Below are 22,919 nucleotides of genomic sequence, written 5' to 3'. Positions count from 1 at the left end.
ATATAGTATGGTCACGTTAAAAAATCGCCGAGGTTACATCATATTCCGTTAGTTCCTCCATGATACAATGTAACAACAGGATTGCGTGACAATATATGCCCATTCACAGGTCGCAGTACACACAAAATCCACCGAGCTTTACAGGGACCCGGGACTTAGACTAGGAGTATACCGATTTTTTTATTTAGTTGACATATGGCATCATAATTTCATTTTCGAAGATCTATTTTCATTAAGTGTGGCGCCGACCAGAAATAAAACGGCACATCAGCGATTTAAAAAAAATGAACGCTGAATTCCACCATTTACATAAAGTTTCCATTCGCCAAAGTTGAAAACACAAACTTCCCCACATTACAATTTCATACAGTATATCTATTCACAATTTGTAAAAATTGCGAAGTTCGACCTGCAGTTTCACTGTTTCAGCTAGTTTCCCGGCCGATCGCGTTGTTCCAAAAGTCTATTACGACAAACGTGGACAATGACATTCTCAATTTTCCCACTGAAGCAAATTTCCAATAAATGAAAGATACAACAATTTTACGTAAATATTCATTTATGTTCAGAAAATTACGGGATGTCTTGACGCCGTTGACAACGCGATATCAATGCCACTCGCACTATGTACATTTTAGCACTAGATCAAGTACCGTTTTAGCACTAGATCTAGTGTCATTTTAGCACTAGATCTAGTAGTTTTTCGGATTAGTGCTTCTAGCACTAACCACTCGCACTATGTCCATTTCGACACATTTACATACCTCGCAGATTTGATTAGTTTTGGGTAAAAATCCATGAATATTAATTACCTAATTTGCATGATAATTAACTGATTTTAAGCTGTTCTTCGTGACTGTTCCACTGATATTTGAAAAACCACTCATTGGATTTTAATGAAACTTGGTACATAGATGCTCTGAACATATGCACAGATTTGATTAGTTTTGGGTAAAAATTTGTTTATATTAATTACCTAATTTGCATAATGATTAATCAATTTTCGGCTTTTCCACTGACTAGTACCAATCATAACATTTCAATAAAACTTGGTACATAGATGTCATATGACAATTCACAAACCTGATAGTTTTTAGGGTAATATCTGTTCATATTAATTCTCTAATTAGCATAATAATTAATAATTTCTTTGGTTCTAATCACATTTCAATCAAACTTTTTGTATACATAGATATTACATTACGCAGATCTTACTACTTTTACATTGTGCAGACCTTAAAATCTTTTCATGTTAGTTACCTTATTTCCATAAGCTTTTCCATCAATATCTCAAGTTCAAGTAATTTTGAATTAATTTTGAATGTGTCTCCAATACTCTCAGCACACAGGAGTTCTTTCTAAGCTTTCTTTGATTGTAATTTGATTCAATATGACTGGCAAATGCTCAATTCTAGTGTAAAAGCACTAAATCATCATTTTTTACAAGTCCATCTCCTATTATTAGTTTCATCAGCATCAAATTGATATGTCGGATCACAAGATTTTGGACGGGGACTCTGTCATTAACAATGATTTGTTAATTTACAGAGTACTGTCAAAGACAATGCTAAGTCGTGTAGTGAATATTTTAATCTGCTATGTAGATTGCTCGACTATGCTTGTAAGGCAAACACACCATTTCCCAACTCTGAAGCACTTCTTAATAATGAAATTGAGTGGCTCAAAAAAGTCAGGGTAAGTATAATTATGCTAATTTTTGCTTAATTTTGATAATTTATTTGTGGTATTATCACTGATAACACCAAATTGACTGAGAACAGAGTCTGTTCTTCAATGGATCATCCTAGGGAGCTACCATCAGACCCAACTTTGTTGACAAAATTGTACTGTTAGCTATGGATTTGACCACCGATTGTAAAATCAATTCTATGCTTAAAATCACAGAGAGGCAGGCAGTATCTCCATTGATAAGGGCTTGTTTTATTACTTTCGTGTTCTACCCTTATTTAAGTGGGACAAACCTGCAATGTGCCATCCTCGCCAGATGGCTAGTGAAATTTACAATATACACACTTAAGGCGATGCGGTTGTTAGCACTTTTTAGCTCAACTGTCGACTTTGTCGAGCGGAGCTTATCATATGTGTGATCATCCGTGTCAATGTTTTACTTTTTCGACTTCTTCTTGAAAACTACAAGCCTGAATGCTTTGATACTTGGTGTATATGTACCTTAGATTTGTTCATTTCATGATGAATATCTTCAATTCTCTAATTTTGATGAATATTTTTTTTATTTTCGACTTGTTTATTTTCGACTTTACTTGTTAAAAAAGGCAAGTCCAATTGCTTTGATATTACATATATGTGTACTACATGTGGACCTCTCTCAGATTTGTTCATATTGTAATGATATCTTTAATTTAATTTTAGTGAATATTTTTTTAATTTTTGGTAAAAAATGATATTTTTGACCTCTTTTTGAAAACGGCAAGTCTGATTGCTTTTATATTACATATATAGGTACTACAAGTGGACCTTTTTCAGATTCGTTAATTTTGTGGTGATATCTTCAATTAACTAATTTTGATGATTATTTTTGGTGAAAAGTGATATTTTTGAATTCTTGTTAAAAACAGCAAGTCTTGTTGCTTTGATACTCTCCATATTGTTCATTTTCTAATGATATCTTCTGTTCTTTAATTGAAATGTGCATTGCTAACAGCGGAGCTATCTCAGCCGACAGACTGCTTGTTTAATAAATTCTGTTTATACTAAATTAGGGTTATTTTAAACATATTCGAATGAATGCCAACACAGGTTTGTTCATGACATGCTAAGTTCTATTGTTTTTTGTGTTAGATATAGAAATACAATGTCACATTTATACCTACAGAATATAGCATTTCCTTTCTGTTTTGCTTACTATTTTATGACGAGGACTTTTGAATGTCAATGTCTTGTTAGATTAAATTCTGTTAGGCATATTGAAGTACATATATTGTTACTGTTTCTACAGGATAGCGTTGTAACTACTGGTGAAAGTCACTGTGAGGATGCTTTGCTTGAAGGTCACCTTGGTGTAACCAGGGAACTATTACAATTCCAAAATGCAGATAAAAAATATTACATGGGTTCGAAGAAAGGAGGTCAAGACTTAATCAAGGTCAGTGTCATAGTTGTGTGTCTCAATTTAACTGCCAATTTGTTTAAAGTTGAATTTACCTGCTTACTTAATTAACTGACCAGAAGTGTTATTAAGAGTCTTGTCAAAGTGATAGCTAGCACATTCGTTTGTATATGTCATAAAAAGTTAACATTTATTGACTGAAGGTCATGCCAAGATGTCAGTTTTAAGTACCTTGTAATTCATTATGTACCTTATATTTGCAGGAATTAGTTGATGATTTCCTTTTTCCAGCATCTAAGATGGTATTACAATCTAGGAAAACTGGTGAATTACCACCTGAACAAGCTCATCCTGTCTGTATTAGCTCACTCACTATCAATGCTGCTTTTGATCTTCTTGTTTCGTTGTGTAAAGGCTGTGTACAAAACCTTAAAGTGCTGGCTGAGATGCTCACAGAAATGTATTACTCAGGTAACATATAACATGTTCATTGTAATTTATTGACTGGTCATATAGTTACGTTATCTAACTTTTTGGAATGGAATGTGATTTTTTTTTACTCCCGTGTGAGAAGCACAAAAAGGGAGTCTTTGCAGTTAGTGTGTGTGTGTGTGTGTGTGTGTGTGGGTGTGTGTGTGTGTGTGTGTGTGTGTGTGTGTGTGTGTCCGACTGTTCCACTGCTATCTCAAGAACCATACATCGGTTTTTGATGAAACTTGGTGCATAGATGCTCTGGGCCAATGCGCAGATTTGATTAGGTTTTGGTAAAAATCCATGCTCGTTAATTACCTAATTTGCATGATAATTAGCTAATTTTTAGCTGTTTTATGACTGTTCCACTGATATCTAAAGAACCACTCATTGGATTTTGATGAAACTTGGTACATAGATGCTCTGAACATATGCGCAGATTTGATTAATTTTTGGTAAAAATCCGTGCATATTAATTACCTAATTTGCATGAAAATTAGCTATTTTTGACTCCCATGTGCGAAGCACAAAATGGGAGTCTTTGCAAGTTAGTGTGTGTGTATGTGTGTGTGTGTGTGTGTGTGTGTGTGTGTATGTGTGTATGTGTGTCCGACTGTTCCACTGCTATCTCAAGAACCATGCATCGGTTTTTGATGAAACTTGGTGCATAGATGCTCTGGGCCAATGCGCAGATTTGATTAGGTTTTGGTAAAAATCCATGCTCGTTAATTACCTAATTTGCATGATAATTAGCTAATTTTTAGCTGTTCTATGACTGTTCCACTGATATCTAAAGAACCACTCATTGGATTTTGATGAAACTTGGTACATAGATGTTCTGAACATATGCGCAGATTTGATTAATTTTTGGTAAAAATCCATGCATATTAATTACCTAATTTGCATGATAATTAGCTATTTTTTAGTGGTTCCATGACTGTTCCACTGATATCTAAACAACCACTCATTGGATTTTGATGAAACTTGGTACATAGATGCTCTGAACTAATGCTAGGTTTTGATTAGTTTTTGGTAATAATCCGTAGATACTAATTACCTAATTTGCATAATGATTAGTCAATTTTCGGTTTTTCCACTGATATCTCAAGTACTAATCATCACATTTCAATGAAACTTGGTACATAGATGTCATACGACACTGCACAGAGCTGATAGTTTTTATGGTAATATCAGTACATATTAATTACCTAATTTGCATAATTAATTAATTTTCAGCATTTGATATAAGTAGTTAGCATTACATTTCAATGAAACTTGGTACTTACATACTCAAGGATTATGCAGAGATTGATTGTTTTTGATAAATATTTGTGCATATTAATCACCTAATTTGCATAATTAGTTAATTTTCAGCTTTTCCATGGGTATCTCAAGTACTAATCATCGCATTTCAATGAAACTTGGTACATAGATCCTTTAGGACTATGCAGAGACCTGATTAGTCTTAGGGTAAATAATTGTGCATATTAATTACCTAATTTGCATAATTAATTTTCAGCTTTTCTACTGATATCTAAAGTACTAATCATCACATTTCAATGAATCTAGAATTATGCAGACCCAATTAGTTTCCGGTAAATATTTGTGCATATTAATCACCTAATTTGCATAATTAACCAACTTTCACACTGATATCTCAGGTACTATACATCACATATCAATGAATGTACATGGATGCTGTAGGACAATAGACAGACCTGAATAATTGTGGGTTACAATCTGTACATATTAATTACCTAATTTGCATAATTAACCAATTTTAAGCTTTCACACTGATATCTATAGTACCGTAAAAACTCCAAAATTTCGACCGGTTTTAAATAATTGTTGTTAGAAATGTGACGTGTTTTTAGAGTCAAAATTAAGGTGCATTTTCGGACGGTCGAATTTTTCAGAATAGAAATCAGCAAATGAAAAAATGGGGATGATAGACAGTGTGCTTCATTAGTTTTTAAAAAATGCAATGTCCGTCAATTGACATAAACTTCCTCATGTTTCACGGTAAAAGCAAAGGTCGTGGCCGAGTTGTAACTCAAAATCTAAACAAAGTCATCAATCAGTGAGTATTATGACAAGCAAAACAAAACATCAAGACGCGGAGAAGAGGTCAGCACAAAACTAATAGGTCAAAAGACAAAGCTGTCTCGCACTACCTAGGAAAACTTGCGAATGTTCGAAGTACAGGTACCCATTGGACAAAAGATACATGGAAGTTTAGCAAACGATCTCCCCGACCCAGTGCAATGTATCCGGTTAGAATCAAAGCTCACGTGTCCCTTATTTGAGGGACCAAATTCTGCCGTAAATTCGCCCTTGGATTAAAAAATAAAATGGGATTTAAGAAAATAAAATGGGACTTTTAAGGTGTATTTTGGCGTCATTTTTCGGACATTTCAATCAATCCTGCCGGCTAAAATAGAGTAAGTTTTACTGTAGTCATTGACGTCTGTCTATTCAAGAGTACACGTGTATGATTTTTATCGTGACTAGCGTGAGCGGGTAAGCTTTCTTTCGAGAATGAGCTGTTATCACTGTGAACAATGTTAAATTATTCTTCAGATGACCAGTTTATTTTTTAAAAACAACTAATTTTTTTATTTAAAAAAAATCATGCCATTTTCGCATCAAAATCCAAGCCAAAATATCGTACTACAACATCAATCTCTTCCGCATTGCGTTCAATAACATTAACATATTTAAATAAGCTATGGTAATTTGAACACGTTGGCATCATCCAGCTTTTTGATTGGTTAATTAGCGATTTGACCTAAGAGAACATGGCGGATATCCTACAGCATCAAACGTTTATACGAGACCGGAATCATTCGCTTACGATGAAACTAAGTTGACTTTTATTTGTATTTCATAACCATTCAACAAATTTATTTTGTGTACATTATTATAATCACTACTGAGTACAGTAATAATCAACAATTCAGAAACGCAGCATGCCGAGATTTTTGTGTTCGTTTTTATTTGAAACTTCGTTTATTTAGAATATATTTTCGTTACCAATAAAATAAAAATCTCTCAGTCAATCAGAAACCCGGATTCATGCCTTCGAGGAAGGTCCCGTTTGAACGCTCACATCGGGGTTTTTTTTCGTTTGGGGGAAAACTAAAACTGGTCGCAATTTTCGAATAAGAATGAGTCGGCAATTTTTAGTGGAGTCGAAAATTTGGAGGTAAATAAAACACCGAAACCCGGCAAACAAATAGGCGGTCGAATTTTTAGAGGGGTCGAAATTTTGGAGTTTTCACGGTACTAATTATTCCATTTCAATGAAACTTAGTACAAAGATGCTCTAGGACAATGTACAAACGTAATTAGTTTGGGGTAAAAATCTGTTCATATTAATTCCCTAATAAGCATAATAATTCATAATTTTTTGGTTCTAATCACATTTCAATTAAACTTGGAGACATAGATTTTCTGTTACATTGCACAGACCTCATTAGTTTTACACTCAAATCTGGTCATATTAATTTTCTGATTTGCATAATTAGTTTTCAGCTAAGTAATTTCGAATTATATTTAATGTGTCTCCAATACTCTCAGCACATGGGAGTTCTTTTTAAGCTTTCTTTGATTATGACCAGCAATTTGTGATGGTGTCAGCCATTTTGTTATTTCCAGTGTGTTGTACAAAAACGAAGCAAACGCCTGGGAGATGACATGTATCAGTTTATATTATGAAAAAGTCTAAGAAATTACATGTATGATTTTTTATTATCGTATAAATAAATAAATAAATAAGTAATTGAACAAATGTATAACCTAAATGACTGCAACGAATTACTGTGCAAGCTAGTTTACATTCACGTGTGGTGTACAATTACATTCAAGCCACGGTACTTTGAACCCTATGTGGACCCAGTAAAGAAAATAATGAATGTGAGATTCCTCATCGTCAAAAACATGGCAGTGTTGAAGATGGTTGGTAGGTTTGATTTCATGGTAAAATTGACTACTGCGTTGGGTAAGGGCTTCTCGTACGTAAAATGGGGCACATTCCCAGTAAAAATATCTATTTACACAGAGCTGACAAAATTTGCCTACATGTGTAAATATGTGTTGGGATTCGGAGAAAAAAAAACTCGTAAAACATACAGAATTTACCGTGACAGCTGTGATAAATTTTGGTGCCGATTGTTGGTGGGCTGATCAGCATTTCAGATTATTTCTCAGAACGTTCTTCGTGTGGGAAATCACAAAATCATTACTGCTAAGTAGGCTGTTTTACCTTATTTTTGAGTCAGAGCACCCTGTACAAATGAAATTAATCCACATGCGATGATTACCAAAACAATTTGACAATCGGTGTCTCATTTGTTCACCGCCCCTCAACACGGTGATTTGTTATGACGGTGATTTGTTATGAGGAGTATTTTTTCTCGGCCCTTTTCGGCAGAAATTACGAATTCATTGGCTCTAGTATATCCTAGTTTACTTTAAATTAGTTGTTTCATCCGAGTATTCTGTACATTGTTTTCACCTAGCAAAGGAAACAATCGGTGTCTGGCTTTGTTATATTTACACTATTGCAACACCTTATGTGGGCTCCTGGCGTGGGCCTCGTCTTTCACTATTTTTAGTCCCCGTTCGGACAAAGTCTGAAAACGGGGACTTATGTTCTGACCTCCGTGTGTCCGTGCGTGCATCCGGACCTGTATCTTAGAAATGCCTGGACCAATCACAATCAAACTTCACACATACATCATACATGATATCATACATATGCACGTCAATTTGTTTCACGATCTGATTCAAGATGTCCGAATGGCGGCCATTTTTGTACTAAAAATCATCAAAATCAAGCATTTCTCGGCTGTTTACAGATGGATTTTGTTCGAACTTGATATATACATTCGACATTATGCGACCTTGATGCAAATAATTTTGTTTTTCAGATAACATTCAAAATGGCCGACTGGCGGCCATTTTGTTTTAATGAATGGGCTTCTAGACCCATATTTCCAACTTGTTTTGACTGATTATGTTCAAATTTTAAATATTCATTATACATCATGTCATAGATAGACATTGGTTTGACGATCCTATTCAAAATGGCCGAATGGTTGTCATTTTTGTGCTAAAAAAAATCATCAAATATCATGCATTTCTGGCATTTATGGATGGTTTCGTTCAAACTTGGTACATACATTAGACATTACGGGTTCCTGATGCACATCATTTTATTTTTCAGATCGGACTCAAAATGGCTGTCCGGTGGCCATTTTTAGTCCCCGTTTGGACGCAGTCCGAAAACGGGGACTTATGTTTTGCCCTGTGTGCGTCCGTCCATCCGTGCGTCCGTGATCACCTATATCTCGAACATGCATGGACCGATTAAGTTCAAACTTCACTCATACATCACACATTATATGGGACATATGCACATGCATTTTTTTCATGATCCGATTAACGATAGCCGAATAGCGGCCATTTTAAGGCCGAAAATGCATCAAAATCGCACATTTTCACCATTCCGGACCCGGATCTCAGTTATGCATGGACGGATTTTGTTCAAATTTGGTACATACATTAAACATAATAGGACCTTGATGCACGTCATTTTTTTTTTTGGATCGGGTTCGAAATGGCCGACTGGCGGCCATTTTGTTTTAAAGAATTCAGTTCTGGATCCGTATCTGAGACATGCTTGGATTGATCGAGTTCAAACTTCACAAACACAAGGTACATCATGTCACAAATATGTATGTGCATTTGTTTCATGATCTCATTAACGATAGCCAAATGGCGGCCGCTTTAAGGCCGAAAATGCATTGAAATCGCACATTTTCACCATTCCGGACCCGGATCTCAGTTATGCATGGATGGATTTCATTCAAATTTGGTACATACATTAAACATAATAGGACCTTGATGCACGTCATTTTTTTTTTCGGATCAAGTTCGAAATAGCCGACTGGCGGCCATTTTGTTTTAAAGAATTCAGTTCTGGATCCGTATCCGAAACATGTCTGGATTGATCAAGTTCGAACTTCACACACAGAAGGTACATCATGTCACAAATAGATATGTGCATTTGTTTCATGATCTGCTTAACAATAGCGGAATGATGGCCATTTTAATGCCGAAAATGCATCAAAATCACCTATTTTCACAATTCCAGAACCGGATCTCAGTCATGCATGGATGGATTTTGTTCAGATTTAGCACAATGTGTTGTACATATGCAGGTGCATTTCGGTCATGATCTGCTTTGAATGTATATGTCACTCAAATATGAACGGAACAGGGACGTGTCATTGACAATCACTTGTATTTTAATGACTTAATGTCTGACTTGTTTTGACTAATTATGTTCATGTTTTTAATATTCATTATACATCATGTCACAGATATACGGATATATTGGTTTGACGATCCTTTTCAAAGTGGCCTAATGGTGGCTATTTTTGTGTTAAAAAACTTCTTTTATTTTTTAGATCGGATTCTGAATGGCTGACTCGTGGTCATTTTGTTTTAATGAATGGACTTTTAGAGCCATATCTCTGACATGCTTTGACTGACTATGTTCAAATTTCATATATTCATTATACATATATTCATAATGGCTGATTTTGTTTTAATTAATGCTGTTCCAGAGCAATATCTTTCGTTTGACGATCAGATACAAATGTCAATCATTTAAATGTTAAACAATCTTCATATTCCTGACATGTTTATTACTATAAACCAAACTTTATATCTTAAATTTGATAACTAACTGGGACTGTGCCATGCATGGCTTGTTTTCATTGAATATTACATGGCACGATATCCCTCAAATCGGAAGGCACATTTATTGCCCAAGTTACTGTTCTTATTATGTTAAGCCATGGAGCAAAAAAGAAAATACTGTAAAATGACTAATTTTCACTGGGTTTAAATTTCACTGATTTACCATTTCAGGCATATTCAGTGGGTTTTAAATTCACGGTTTTATCATTTAGATAATGTGTTCTATGCTAAATTTTACATATTCACTGTGTTTTAATTTAGCGCATTTTTCCAGTCAGCGAAATAAGCTAAATTAAAACCCAGTGAATAATTACCCCCTTTACAGTATGGTTAAGCTGAATACCATGCTTCATGTGGAATGTATAGACCGTGATGTCGGCGTTAACTACTGGATGCACAGTGGAAACCACTGGGGCAATGCCACGCTGACCGGCGTCTCCTGCCTGGTAAAAAAAAAACATGCAGGACGAGGTGCAGGGTTTTAAGCCGCCGTAGATGTTTTCGAAACGAAAAATAGCGAATATGTTTTGTTTTGAGCTACTTAAAATGTCCTGTGTGTATTTTTGGTTGGTACTCATCGCGTGCGACGTGCCCCAGATAGTGTCAATTTATACGCAGTAACAAATGAGACGCGTTGAGGATTACTTAAATTATTAATATTTGTTATGGTACTGAGCTGTATGATGCTTGTAGTTTTACCATGTCGATTCGCGGGATATACAAACCAATCGAAGGGGCTCTAATGATTGTGATGCCTTCCTTATAATATATGTAACTAAAAATAAATAAATATAATATTTATTGACATACATATTGATATTAAGATAGTGGTTTGAATTTTAGATATTTAGATTGTGATTATTTGTCAGAAATTTACATAGTTGTTCTTGCTACTTTACGTTTTCCGTGTTAACTAAATTTCTAAAATATTTTTAAATGCCCTATAAGTTTATTTTGGGCATTTATTTGTTTACTATTTTTGTTGCATTTCATTTTCCCCAATGTTTTATGAAATATTTCAGTTTTCTTTTTAATGTTTCAATTTTGTGTAGACTTTTTATGCATATTTTTAAGTAGGCTTATTTTCAAAAATTTTTGATTTAATATTTAAAAAAATGACTGGGTTGTTACCACCAATCGGATCACAGTATGATGTTGCTATAATCAAATGTCATTTGGACTAGCCATTGGACCACATGGAATCTCTCAATTTGCAGCAAAAATTGCTTGGATTATATGTCAATTATGTTACCAAAATTCACATTGATCAATTAGTGAGACCAATATCGAAATTAACATGTGATGGACAAAAGTTACCCAGTTTAAACAAGACTGTGAATGCCCATGCATACTTAAAGCTGGTTATAGAATGACAAGCACTTCTCTATACAAAGTTTTGACCTCAAAACCCTGACAGGTCATTTGTTTTATAACCTTTAATTACAAATACAGAAAATGAGAAGTGTTTACAATAGAAGAGCACATAAACCAAAAATTGCATTAATTGTTTGCTGATATAATAAAAGTAGAGTTTATTTTGATCTGTATCTGTTACTAATGGAACAAATATGGTATTAGCTAGAGGAGGTAGTTTGGTATAACATGCTTGATAATGTGTTCAAGTTATTAGTCCCCGTTCGGCAGTCCGAAAACGGGGACTTATGTTTTGCCCTGTGTGCGTCCATCCGTCCGTCCGTGCGTCCGTGATCACCTGTATCTCGAACATGCATGGACCGATTAAGTTCAAACTTCACTCATACATCACACATTATATGGGACATATACACATGCATTTTTTTCATGATCCGATTAACGATAGCCGAATAGCGGCCATTTTAAGGCCGAAAATGCATCAAAATCGCACATTTTCACCATTCCGGACCCGGATCTCAGTTATGCATGGACGGATTTTGTTCAAATTTGGTACATACATTAAACATAATAGGACCTTGATGCACGTCATTTTTTTTTTTTGGATTGGGTTCGAAATGGCCGACTGGCGGCCATTTTGTTTTAAAGAATTCAGTTCTGGATTCGTATCTGAGACATGCTTGGATTGATCGAGTTCAAACTTCACACACACAAGGTACATCATGTCACAAATATGTATGTGCATTTGTTTCATGATCTCATTAACGATAGCCAAATGGCGGCCGCTTTAAGGCCGAAAATGCATTGAAATCGCACATTTTCACCATTCCGAACCCGGATCTCAGTTATGCATGGACGGATTTTGTTCAAATTTGGTACATACATTAAACATAATAGGACCTTGATGCACGTCATTTTTTTTTTTCGGATCAAGTTCGAAATAGCCGACTGGCGGCCATTTTGTTTTAAAGAATTCAGTTCTGGATCCGTATCCGAGACATGTCTGGATTGATCAAGTTCAAACTTCACACACACAAGGTACATCATGTCACAAATATGTATGTGCATTTGTTTCATGATCTCATTAACGATAGCCAAATGGGGGCCGCTTTAAGGCCGAAAATGCATTGAAATCGCACATTTTCACCATTCCGGACCCGTATCTCAGTTATGCATGGATGGATTTTGTTCAAATTTGGTCCATACATTAAACATAATAGGACCTTGATGCACGTCTTTTTTTTTTTCGAATCAAGTTCGAAATGGCCGACTGGCGGCTATTTTGTTAAAGAATTCAGTTCTGGATCCGTATCCAAGACATGTCTGGATTGATCAAGTTCAAACTTCACACACACATGGTACATCATGTCACAAATAGATATGTGCATTTGTTTCATGATCTGCTTAACAATAGCGGAATGATGGCCATTTTAAGGCCGAAAATGCATCAAAATCACGTATTTTCACAATTCCAGAACCGGATCTCAGTCATGCATGGATGGATTTTGTTCGGATTTAGCACAATGTGTTGTACATATGCAGGTGCATTTCGGTCATGATCTGCTTTGAATGTATATGTCACTCAAATATGAACGGAACGGGGACGTGTCATTGACAATGACTTGTTGTTATTTATTTTGATGCTTTCCATCTTACCACCTCTACCATGAAATTTCCACTGTCAACATTCTCTGCCTACTTTTACATAACAATGTGATTTTGTAAGTTATGGTGTTTGGTTCTAGAGCGTGATAACCCTCTACTGGAATGGGAATATTTGCCACCTGTGGGTCCAAGGCCCAGAAGAGGTTTTGTTGGATTGAAGAATGCAGGTGCAACATGTTATATGAATTCTGTTCTTCAACAGGTGAGTTGATAGAACTCGCTATCTCGCTCTATGAAGGATTACCAATTAGTATATACAGTGTAGAACATCTGCTAATCAAAGTGCATGTGAAATATTTGTTTTATTGATGTCCAAAATTACTTATTGATTTATGAATATTAATATATCTGAATACAATATATATATATATTTTTGTCTTAATTTGTATGAAAGTATACCTTGATGACATCACCAGGTGACGTTGCTGTGCACTAAAGACATGGCATTGAGACAACCATACATATGTAGCTTATGGAGAACACTTTTGGTTCCTCCTAACACATGCATGAATCACACTTTAAGCACGAGCATTATAGTGTGTCAAAGCAAAAAGCAATTAACTACGTCAATCAAAGTGTGGCTTTGCACTCATTGTTATTAATTGGAGATGACTTTAATTTAATAATTGACTAACTAATTCGTCACTTTTCACATTTTGATTAATCACTGGCTAACTTCAACTGATCAGTCAAAAATTGTTTTTTTTTTTCCCCCCGATCATGACCTCCATTTCGAGATATGATTCTTTCTTTTCAGTTATACATGGTACGAACAATTAGGGTTGGTATTCTTTCTGCTGAAGGTGCTGCCATAGATTTGGAAGAGGATATTTCAGGAGATGAAAAGCATGATAATGAGGTGAATATACTTGCAGTACTCAACTATCAAGCTATCAGAACTCAATATATGTATATTGTTCTTTGTTCAACCACAGAACATCATATTTTTGAAGAAGTCTTGTTTTGTTAAGACCACTGTAAACAAAAGTAGATTTTCAAATACTAAAATGTAGAGTAGCCACTCTTGTTTCACCCAAAAATTTTTAACACCCTTTGAGTGAAATATTGCATAAATTTTTCGGTTTTTGACCGAATAGACCTAATTATGCATTTGTTATACAGAAAGTTTTGAAAAAATAAAATTGAGGGTTAGTGTGTGAACCTGTCATAGTGAAGTTGACAATTTGTCACTAGTTTGCAATCCGGAGTTGATTTTGCTAAAACTATTTGAGAATATTTAATTTCTAATTCATATTTACTTTATTTGAGTATGTATGGTGTGTTCTAATTGGAATTATTTTAAATTTGTTAGGGCTATTAATTTGGGTCCTGTTCATTTGGAAACATTTCTCGGACGTATTATCTGGGTTTTTCAAACTTTACACAATACATAAAGGCATGAAAAGTAATTAATGTTACTTTATGCTTCGATTTTATCACACTGCTGTAAATTTGATTTAGTGACATCTTTGTATGTTGTCTAATCTACAGACTAACATTGATCCTGGTGATACTGATAGTCAAGAAGATAAACCTACCATGAGTAAACAAGAAGAAAGAAAAGAATATGATCTAGGTGTACTGAAACAGGTGCAGGCCATCTTTGGACATCTAGCACAGAGTAAATTACAATATTATGTTCCAAGAGGTTTCTGGAAACACTTTAAGTAAGTTTTATTAGGTATATTTATACTTAAAGGGCAGTGATCATCACAACATGTCATGTTCATTGTGGGTCCCAGGAGTCATACCTAGTTAAGTCCCTGTTTGGACCCAGACCAAAAATGGAAACAGATGTTTTGACCTATATGCGTCTGTGCGTCCGTGATTCCGTGCCTTGACCAATCACAATCAAACTTCACACATACATCATACATGATATTATACATATGCACATCAATTTGTTTCACGATCTGATTCAAGATTGCCAAATGGCAGGCATTTTTGTTCTAAAAATCATCCAAATCAAGCATTTATTGGCTGTTTACAGATGGATTTTGTTCAAACTTGGTATATACGTTGGACATTATAGGACCTTGATGCACATCATTTTGTTTTCAGATAAGATTCAAAATGGTCGACTGGCCATACTCATTTGACGATCAGATACAAATGTCAATCATTTAAATGTTAAACAATCATCATAATCATATTCCTGACATGTTTATATTCCAGCTATATTACTATAAACAAAACTATATATCTTAAATTTGATAACTACCGGGGACTGTGCCATGCATGGCTTGTTTATATAACATCTGATGCAATTCTGAGTGAGGCCACTGTGAATGCATATTACCGGAAGTTAACTTTTGTCAAATATGTTATTTTGCAGGCTTTGGGGCGAACCTGTAAATTTACGTGAGCAGCATGATGCTTTAGAATTCTTCAATAGCTTAGTTGATAGTTTAGATGAATCTTTGAAGAATTTAGGTTATCCTGCTATGTTATCAAAGGTGCTAGGAGGATCCTTTGCTGATCAAAAAATATGCAAAGACTGTCCTCACAGGTTAGTTCAGATAATTTACAATACATTTTTTTATTAGCTCTGCTGCGAATATTGTGTCTCAAACAGTAGAGCTAAATCAGCTGACAGGGTGCTAGTTAATTTGTTGTTATCAAGACAAAGCAATTGTGTTTTACAATTCACGTTTTGAAACCTTAAGATACACATACATGGTCACAGTGTTTTTGAATCGTCTTTCTAATTAATTTGTCTTACTCTTGTGCAAACCCTATAATTTGACAGTACTATTTTACAAAGCATTTATTTGTAAATTAAATGATGGAAAGTTACTTTTGAAATAAATGTTGGAAGATTTTAAAATATTTTAGAGAATTTAACATGAATAATTAGCACTGTCAAATTCGTTTTTTTTGTGTGCCATTGACAGGTATTCAAGGGAAGAACCTTTCACTACCTTGAATGTTGATATCAGACATCATCAGAATTTGCTAGATTCATTAGAGCAGTATGTTAAAGGAGATTTACTAGAAGGTGCTAATGCTTACCACTGTGATAAGTGTAATAAAAAGGTAGAAAAATAAATTTCATTGTATTATAAAGATTGTGGGAATAAACTGCAGTTCTTTGTAGACATGTTACAGTGATCTCATACCATATGGTGGGAAAGATAAATGCATTGCTTTGTATTTCTGGTATCTCCAAAATAAAGCCAGTAATTTATATTACAGACATTTTTTGGAAGCACAAATCATAGTATCAGTTACGTACATTGAATTAGTTTGTGCATCAACTGTGATAAAAATTGAACTGAAATCCTCTAGTTTCAATTACAAAACCTGTATACTTATTGTGAATGTTGTGTACTTTGAATCTAAACATTTTATATATCACAGGTGGACACTGTGAAGAGGCTATGTATTAAAAAATTACCGAGTATATTAGCCATACAGTTAAAACGATTTGATTATGACTGGGAAAGGTGAGTAACAAATGTACTCTCCTGTACATGTTTAGCATTATCTATCAAAGCACTTATACTTTCAAACTATGTCTACCCGAGTCTGGATGGATTGATTACTTACAGTTGTGATGCCCTTTCTGACAATTTCATTGAAATAGGTTTGATATTTTTGACTCCCGTGTGCGAAGCACAAAAGGGAGTCTTTGCAGTTACCCTGTCTGTATGTCTGTCTGTATGTATGTATGTATGTCACTTTTTTTGTTCCACCGTTATCTCAAGAACCACTAATCAAATTTTGATGAAACTTGGTACATAGATGCTCTGGGATAATGCGCAGAGTTGATTAGGTTTTGGTAAAAATCTATGAATATTAATTACCTAATTTGCATGATAATTAGCTGATTTTTAGCTGTTCCAAGACTGTTCCACTGATATCTGAAGAACCACTCATTGGATTTTGATGAAACTTGGCACATGGATGCTCTGAACTAGTGCGCAGATTTGATTAGTTTTAGGTAAAAATCTATGAATATTAATTACCTAATTTGAATGATAATTAACTGATTTCAAGCTGTTCCATGACTGTTTCACTGATTTTTGAAGAACCACTCATTGGATTTCAATGAAACTTGGCACATGGATGCTCTGAACTAATGCGCAGATTTGATTAGTTTTGGGTAAAAATCTGTTAATATTATTAATTATCTAATTTACATAATGATTAATCAATTTTCTGCTTTTCCACTATCTCAAGTACTAATCATAACATTTCAATAAAACTTGGTACATAGATGTCATATGACACTGCACAGACCTGATAGTTTTTAGGGTAATATCAGTACTTATTAATTACCTAATTTGCATAATTAATTAATTTTCAGCTTTTGATATTTCGAGTAGTAATGATCACGTTTCAATGAAACTTGGTACATAGTTACTTGAGGACTGTGCAGACCCCTGATTAGTTTTTGGGTAAATATGTGTGCATATTAATTACCTTATTAGCATAATTAGTTAATTTTCAGCTTTTCACCTGATATCCCAAGTACTAATCATCACATTTCAATGAGACTTGCGACATAGATATTCTAGGACTATGCAGAGACCTGATTAATTTTGGGATAAATAATTGTGCCTACATGTATTAATTACCTAATTTGCATAATTAGTTAATTTTTTGCTGTTCTATGGCTATTGCACTGATGTCTAAAAACCACTCATTGGATTTTAATGAAACTTTTAAAGAGTACCCATCACATTTCAATGAACCTAGGACTATACACCATATTTAGTTTTTGGTCAATATTTATGCTTCTTAATCACCTAATTAACATAATTAATTAATACTGATATCTCTAGTGTTGATCATCACATTTGAATAAAACTTGGTACATAAATGTTCTAGGACAATAGACAGCCTGATTAATTTTGGGTTAAAATCTGTTCATATTAATTCTCTAATTAGCATAATAATTAATATTTGTTTGGTTCTAATCACATTTCAATGAAACTTGGTACATTGTGCAGACCTTATTAGTTTTACACTTAAATCTATTCATATTAGTTACCTAATTTGCATAATTAGTTTTCAGCTATTCCATCAATATCTCAAGTATAAGTAATTTTGAATTAATTTTTAATGTGTCTCCAATACTCTTCTCAGCACACAGGAGTTCTTTCTAAGCTTTCTTTGATTTGATCTGTTCACAGGGAATGTGCAATTAAATTCAATGACTATTTTGAATTTCCACGCGAGTTTGATATGGACCCTTATACAGTAGCAGGACTAGCGAAGATAGAAGGTAAGCAAATTCTTGGTGCTGACTTATTGTCTTCTAATGTGTAGATGTTTGGTTAAGCTCATGTTTCCATTGTCATTGTTGTACATGACAGTGATTGACTGGGAATTATTCTTATTGCTTTGATACTTGGGCAAACCTCTCTTATTTTTATTCATTCCATGATGATATCTGTAATTCGCTAATTTGGATGAATATTTTTGTCATTTTTGGTTAAAAGTGATATTTTTGAATTCTTGTTGAAAACAGCAAGTCCAATTGCTTTGATATATTATACTTATCTCAGATAGACCTTCCTCAGATTTGCTCATTTTTTAATGCTCATTTTTACCTTGCCCGTACCATCAAAGATGGAAGGGAAAGGTATATTAAGGGGAAAATTTTGTCCGGCGTTGTTGTTGTTGTCGTCGTCGTTAATAATTGTTATTGTGTGCAAAATAACTTTACTAATTCTATTCCAAACTTTATCAAACTTGGTCACCTTATTCATCAGTATAAAGTCTTCCCTGAGTTTGAACAACAGATGTCCTATATGAAAATATCATGCAAAAATTGAGAAAATCTGATAAAATATTTTGACTGTTTCTACTTGACTGATCACTGGTGATACACATCAAAGGTCACTGATCTCAGTGGAAATATGCATTGTTGTATGTGTTCAATGAAGCAAATGATTTATCTTGTAATAATATCCTTGGTAATGTATCTCAGAATCCCATACTGGGTTTCAAAACCAACTCATGGAGAGATTGCACAGTCTGATACACATTTGCAAACCTACCAATAAAATCTTTACAGAAAACAAGATGTCAGAAAATCAATATAAGCACTCCTATGAACTGGGTGCCTAACTTTGATCAAGATCTGAAGCTAATAGAAAATCTGTTTAGTTCAAAGTTATCAAATCAAAAACAATTCATAAAAAATACGTTGAAAGCAAAACATTTCATCCACATTTTAAAAAGAAAATTATTCTAAAATATATGTATTCTGTATTTGACAAACAGTTCATTCGACAAATGAAAACTCGCAGGAATATGTTTCAGCTATTAGAACAGAATGATAGAGTTTTTATAATACTAGTTTAAAAACGCACTTCAGAGATTGCAGTGTTTGAAGATGTAGTTTCTCAGGAGGCAACAGTACTGTTGACTTCTCCCTCCACTGGACACCAACTATTTAAGTTGATTTGCATACAAAGCTGAGCTTGCAACATGATAGCTATTCATAAAGGGTGTTTGTTTTTTTACTTTTCATATAATACAGTAGTCACACAATGAGGCAGTTCATATTTGTCTCACCTGTACAAAATACTTGGACTAAAGCCAGCTAAAATTTTCTGTTATCTTGCATGTTTTATGAATCTATTCACATCTAAATGCAGCACTTTTTTTTTGCAATGAGACATTTGTTTTTATTCTAAAATATCTCAATTACTTTCAATAAAGCTGGAAATCATGTTCCTTAAAATAATTAAACAAATAAGGCACCAATGTTTTTGTAAGATATTTACATCTTTTAAGGACATTCGGTAGACTGATTCCCCACTGTTGGTTCAACCCCAAAACTTGTTTGTATTCAAAATTAATTTTATGACAATGCATATTTATATTGAAACAAACTATGATAAAGGGAATTATATTATATAACAAAGGGCAAGGTCACCAGAGTTCAACTATGTTCTTTAATTGAAATGTGCATTGCTAACAACTGAGGTATCTCAGCCGAGAGACTGCTTGTTGCTGGGAAAGGATTGACCAGCTTTGTTATTAGCCCACTCCGGACCCGGATCTCAGTTATGCATGGACGGATTTTGTTCAAATTTGGTACATACATTAAACATAATAGGACCTTGATGCACATCATTTTTTTTTTCGGATCAAGTTTGAAATGGCCGCCTGGCCGCCATTTTGTTTTAAAAAACTCGGTTCTGATTCTGTATCCGAGACATGTCTGGATTGATCAAGTTCAAACTTCACACACACATGGTACATCATGTCACAAATAAATATGTGCATTTGTTTCATGATTCGCTTAAAGTACCTGTAAAATGGCTGCTATTTTCACGCCTAAAATTATCCATTGATACATAAATAATTTTTTTAAGTGAAAAAATGTTTTTTTAACTCAGTCTACGGAAACTTTATTTTTGTGTATTTTAAAACGAGGCTTCTTATTAGCTTCTCATTTGCATACAGAAATTCCCCTTGTGACGTCAGAAGGGGAAGTCGCTGGGCAGCTTGCATTGCCGATACGTGTAAATAAGGCAAATTTCTTGTGCTGTTTTCTCGTCTTTGACTAAATTGCCACTTATGTACTTGTTCGTCGAGGAAGAATGGACCATAATGAACACATAGTATCAAGTTTGTTGCATGGGGTTGAGTCAGATACGAAATATGTCCGGTCTGGTGTCGCTAGTCACCGTGGTCGTCACCGGAGCACGTTTGTACACTGTCGCTGGACTCCGGCATTGGACAAAATCGAATTTGACGGCTGAATCGTCTTGTTATTTAGCAGGTTACTAGACACTATTGATTTATGAAATAGAGAAATAATTTTAAAAAAAACGACAAAACACAGTTACTGAATGAATGACTGCCGCGTTGTAATGGGTGAACGCGTCGGGTCATGAGGGGGACAAGTGCGTGAATGGCGGCGTTTAATTGGATAACAAAAATTATTGAGAGCGACTCACATACAGACAAATTCAGAGTGGATTTAGCGTGATTTTCATGATTATGACATCATATTAACAAAATATATTGACAGCTCAAGCCTGGATTCTTATTCCGTAAATTATTATGCCGATCAAGCTGCAAGTAAAGGCAACAAAGGTGTGAATACGACATTCAACACCAATAACCGAACAATTCAGACACTTTTAGCCTGCGAAAATGAAAACAGCCTGAGGGCTGCATAATTTCTTGTTTGTCCAACGCTTCGTTTTCGTGTCATTATCAAAATTACTGCTACCTTTTTACATAACACGGGTGGTCTCTATAAAGCGATAATCAGGATCGCAAAAAAATCAAATCATTTGAAACACATACTCGACGTCTCTCTTCCTTCTGAAATCCGTCTCAGTGATCATGGGCCGGTCCGGAATCTATTTTTTCGAAAAACGTTTTGTATTGTCGGCGTTTCTCGTTAAAACCTAGTTGTTTTGTCATGGACAAGGACAGTTTTTCAAAAAAAAAAAAAAAGAATCTGAGGTGAAGTGGACACTGCATATATGATGTTATTACGAGGAAGTCCACCCCAACCTTTTCTCGTTATTTTCACGGCTTTCGTCCACCGATTTCGCACCTTCGGATCGATTGGAAACGTGGAAATACTTACACTATGACTATACGCATTACTGCAACCGCCCACAACACAACGTTTAACCATCATAAAAGTTTGTTGTGAAAACAACTTCTAAAAATTCGCTCTCTCAAAAATAAAATAAAATAGACAAAAGAAACGCTGATTAAAAAATGTATATGTTTAAAAGTACAGTTGTACGTTGAATGACACAGTGATATAAAAGTACGGCCCAAGGGTATGGCTTCCTCTCATATTTTTGCATTTTGTGGCACACTTTCGGCGAGAGTCGAAAATCCGGAAACAGTCGACCGTTTCAGGATAGGTGGGCGTGGCTACAGCATGGGAAATATCTCAAATTTACTTGGATACGAGTAATCATTTTCAGCAAAAAAATCAATAATTGCCCACTTCAGTGGGGCACAGATCTAAAATGGGAAGCGTGTGGGTGGGCATTGCACAGGCACTTTAACAATAGCTGAATGATGGCCATTTTAAGGCCGTATTTTCACAATTCCGGAACCGGATCTCAGTCATGCATGGATGGATTTTCAGATTTAGTACAATGTGTTGTACATATGCAGGTGCATTTCGGATCAGACCACTGAAAGTGGTCTGAGATTTCGGTCATGATCTGCTTTGAATGTATATGTCACTCAAATATGAACAAAACGGGGACGTGTCATTGACAATGACTTGTTAGTATGCAAGAATGTAGGAATGTACCAAGAAAATAGTTTTTCTGGAGTAAATTGTAGTGTATTTTACTTATGAAAGGTCAAAAAGTGCATGGAGATTTCATGAAAATGTGTGGATGTTTACAAAATGATGTCATTTGGTCACAGTTGCGCAATAAATGATGGACTATTTTGGGCATAGCTATAAAATGTGTCACCGAAGTACTCACACGTGTGCATGATTCCAATAGTTTGTGCTGTGAAGAAACTCCATTAGAAAATAAGTATTGTGTAATTTGTAGTGAGAATGTATTCAAATAGATTTATGTTTATGAATCTTGTTTCTTTT

The 22,919-nt window shown here is 34.7% G+C and overlaps 1 protein-coding gene across 5 annotated transcripts in view; it reads left to right on the top strand.

Moving 5' to 3' along the window:
• The window catches only part of LOC100379061 (ubiquitin carboxyl-terminal hydrolase 9X-like), a 213,458-nt gene that overhangs the window by 142,398 nt on the left and 48,141 nt on the right, over positions 1-22,919 (top strand). For all 5 annotated transcript variants that reach the window (XM_085498322.1, XM_085498316.1, XM_085498319.1 and 2 more), the window contains 10 exons: positions 1,549-1,695; positions 2,978-3,124; positions 3,352-3,559; positions 13,444-13,565; positions 14,121-14,222; positions 14,855-15,030; positions 15,699-15,872; positions 16,258-16,399; positions 16,724-16,809; positions 18,502-18,593. In XM_085498322.1, coding sequence (XP_085354448.1) covers positions 1,549-1,695; positions 2,978-3,124; positions 3,352-3,559; positions 13,444-13,565; positions 14,121-14,222; positions 14,855-15,030; positions 15,699-15,872; positions 16,258-16,399; positions 16,724-16,809; positions 18,502-18,593 — 1,396 coding nt within the window. The remainder of the gene's footprint in view (positions 1-1,548; positions 1,696-2,977; positions 3,125-3,351; positions 3,560-13,443; positions 13,566-14,120; positions 14,223-14,854; positions 15,031-15,698; positions 15,873-16,257; positions 16,400-16,723; positions 16,810-18,501; positions 18,594-22,919) is intronic.

Source organism: Saccoglossus kowalevskii, chromosome 1 (genome assembly GCF_978046115.1).
Source record: "Saccoglossus kowalevskii chromosome 1, keSacKowa6.1, whole genome shotgun sequence".
Taxonomy (NCBI): Eukaryota; Metazoa; Hemichordata; class Enteropneusta; family Harrimaniidae; genus Saccoglossus; species Saccoglossus kowalevskii.
Note: the sequence above shows the minus strand (reverse complement) of the source record. Positions and strands in the feature narration are given on the sequence as shown.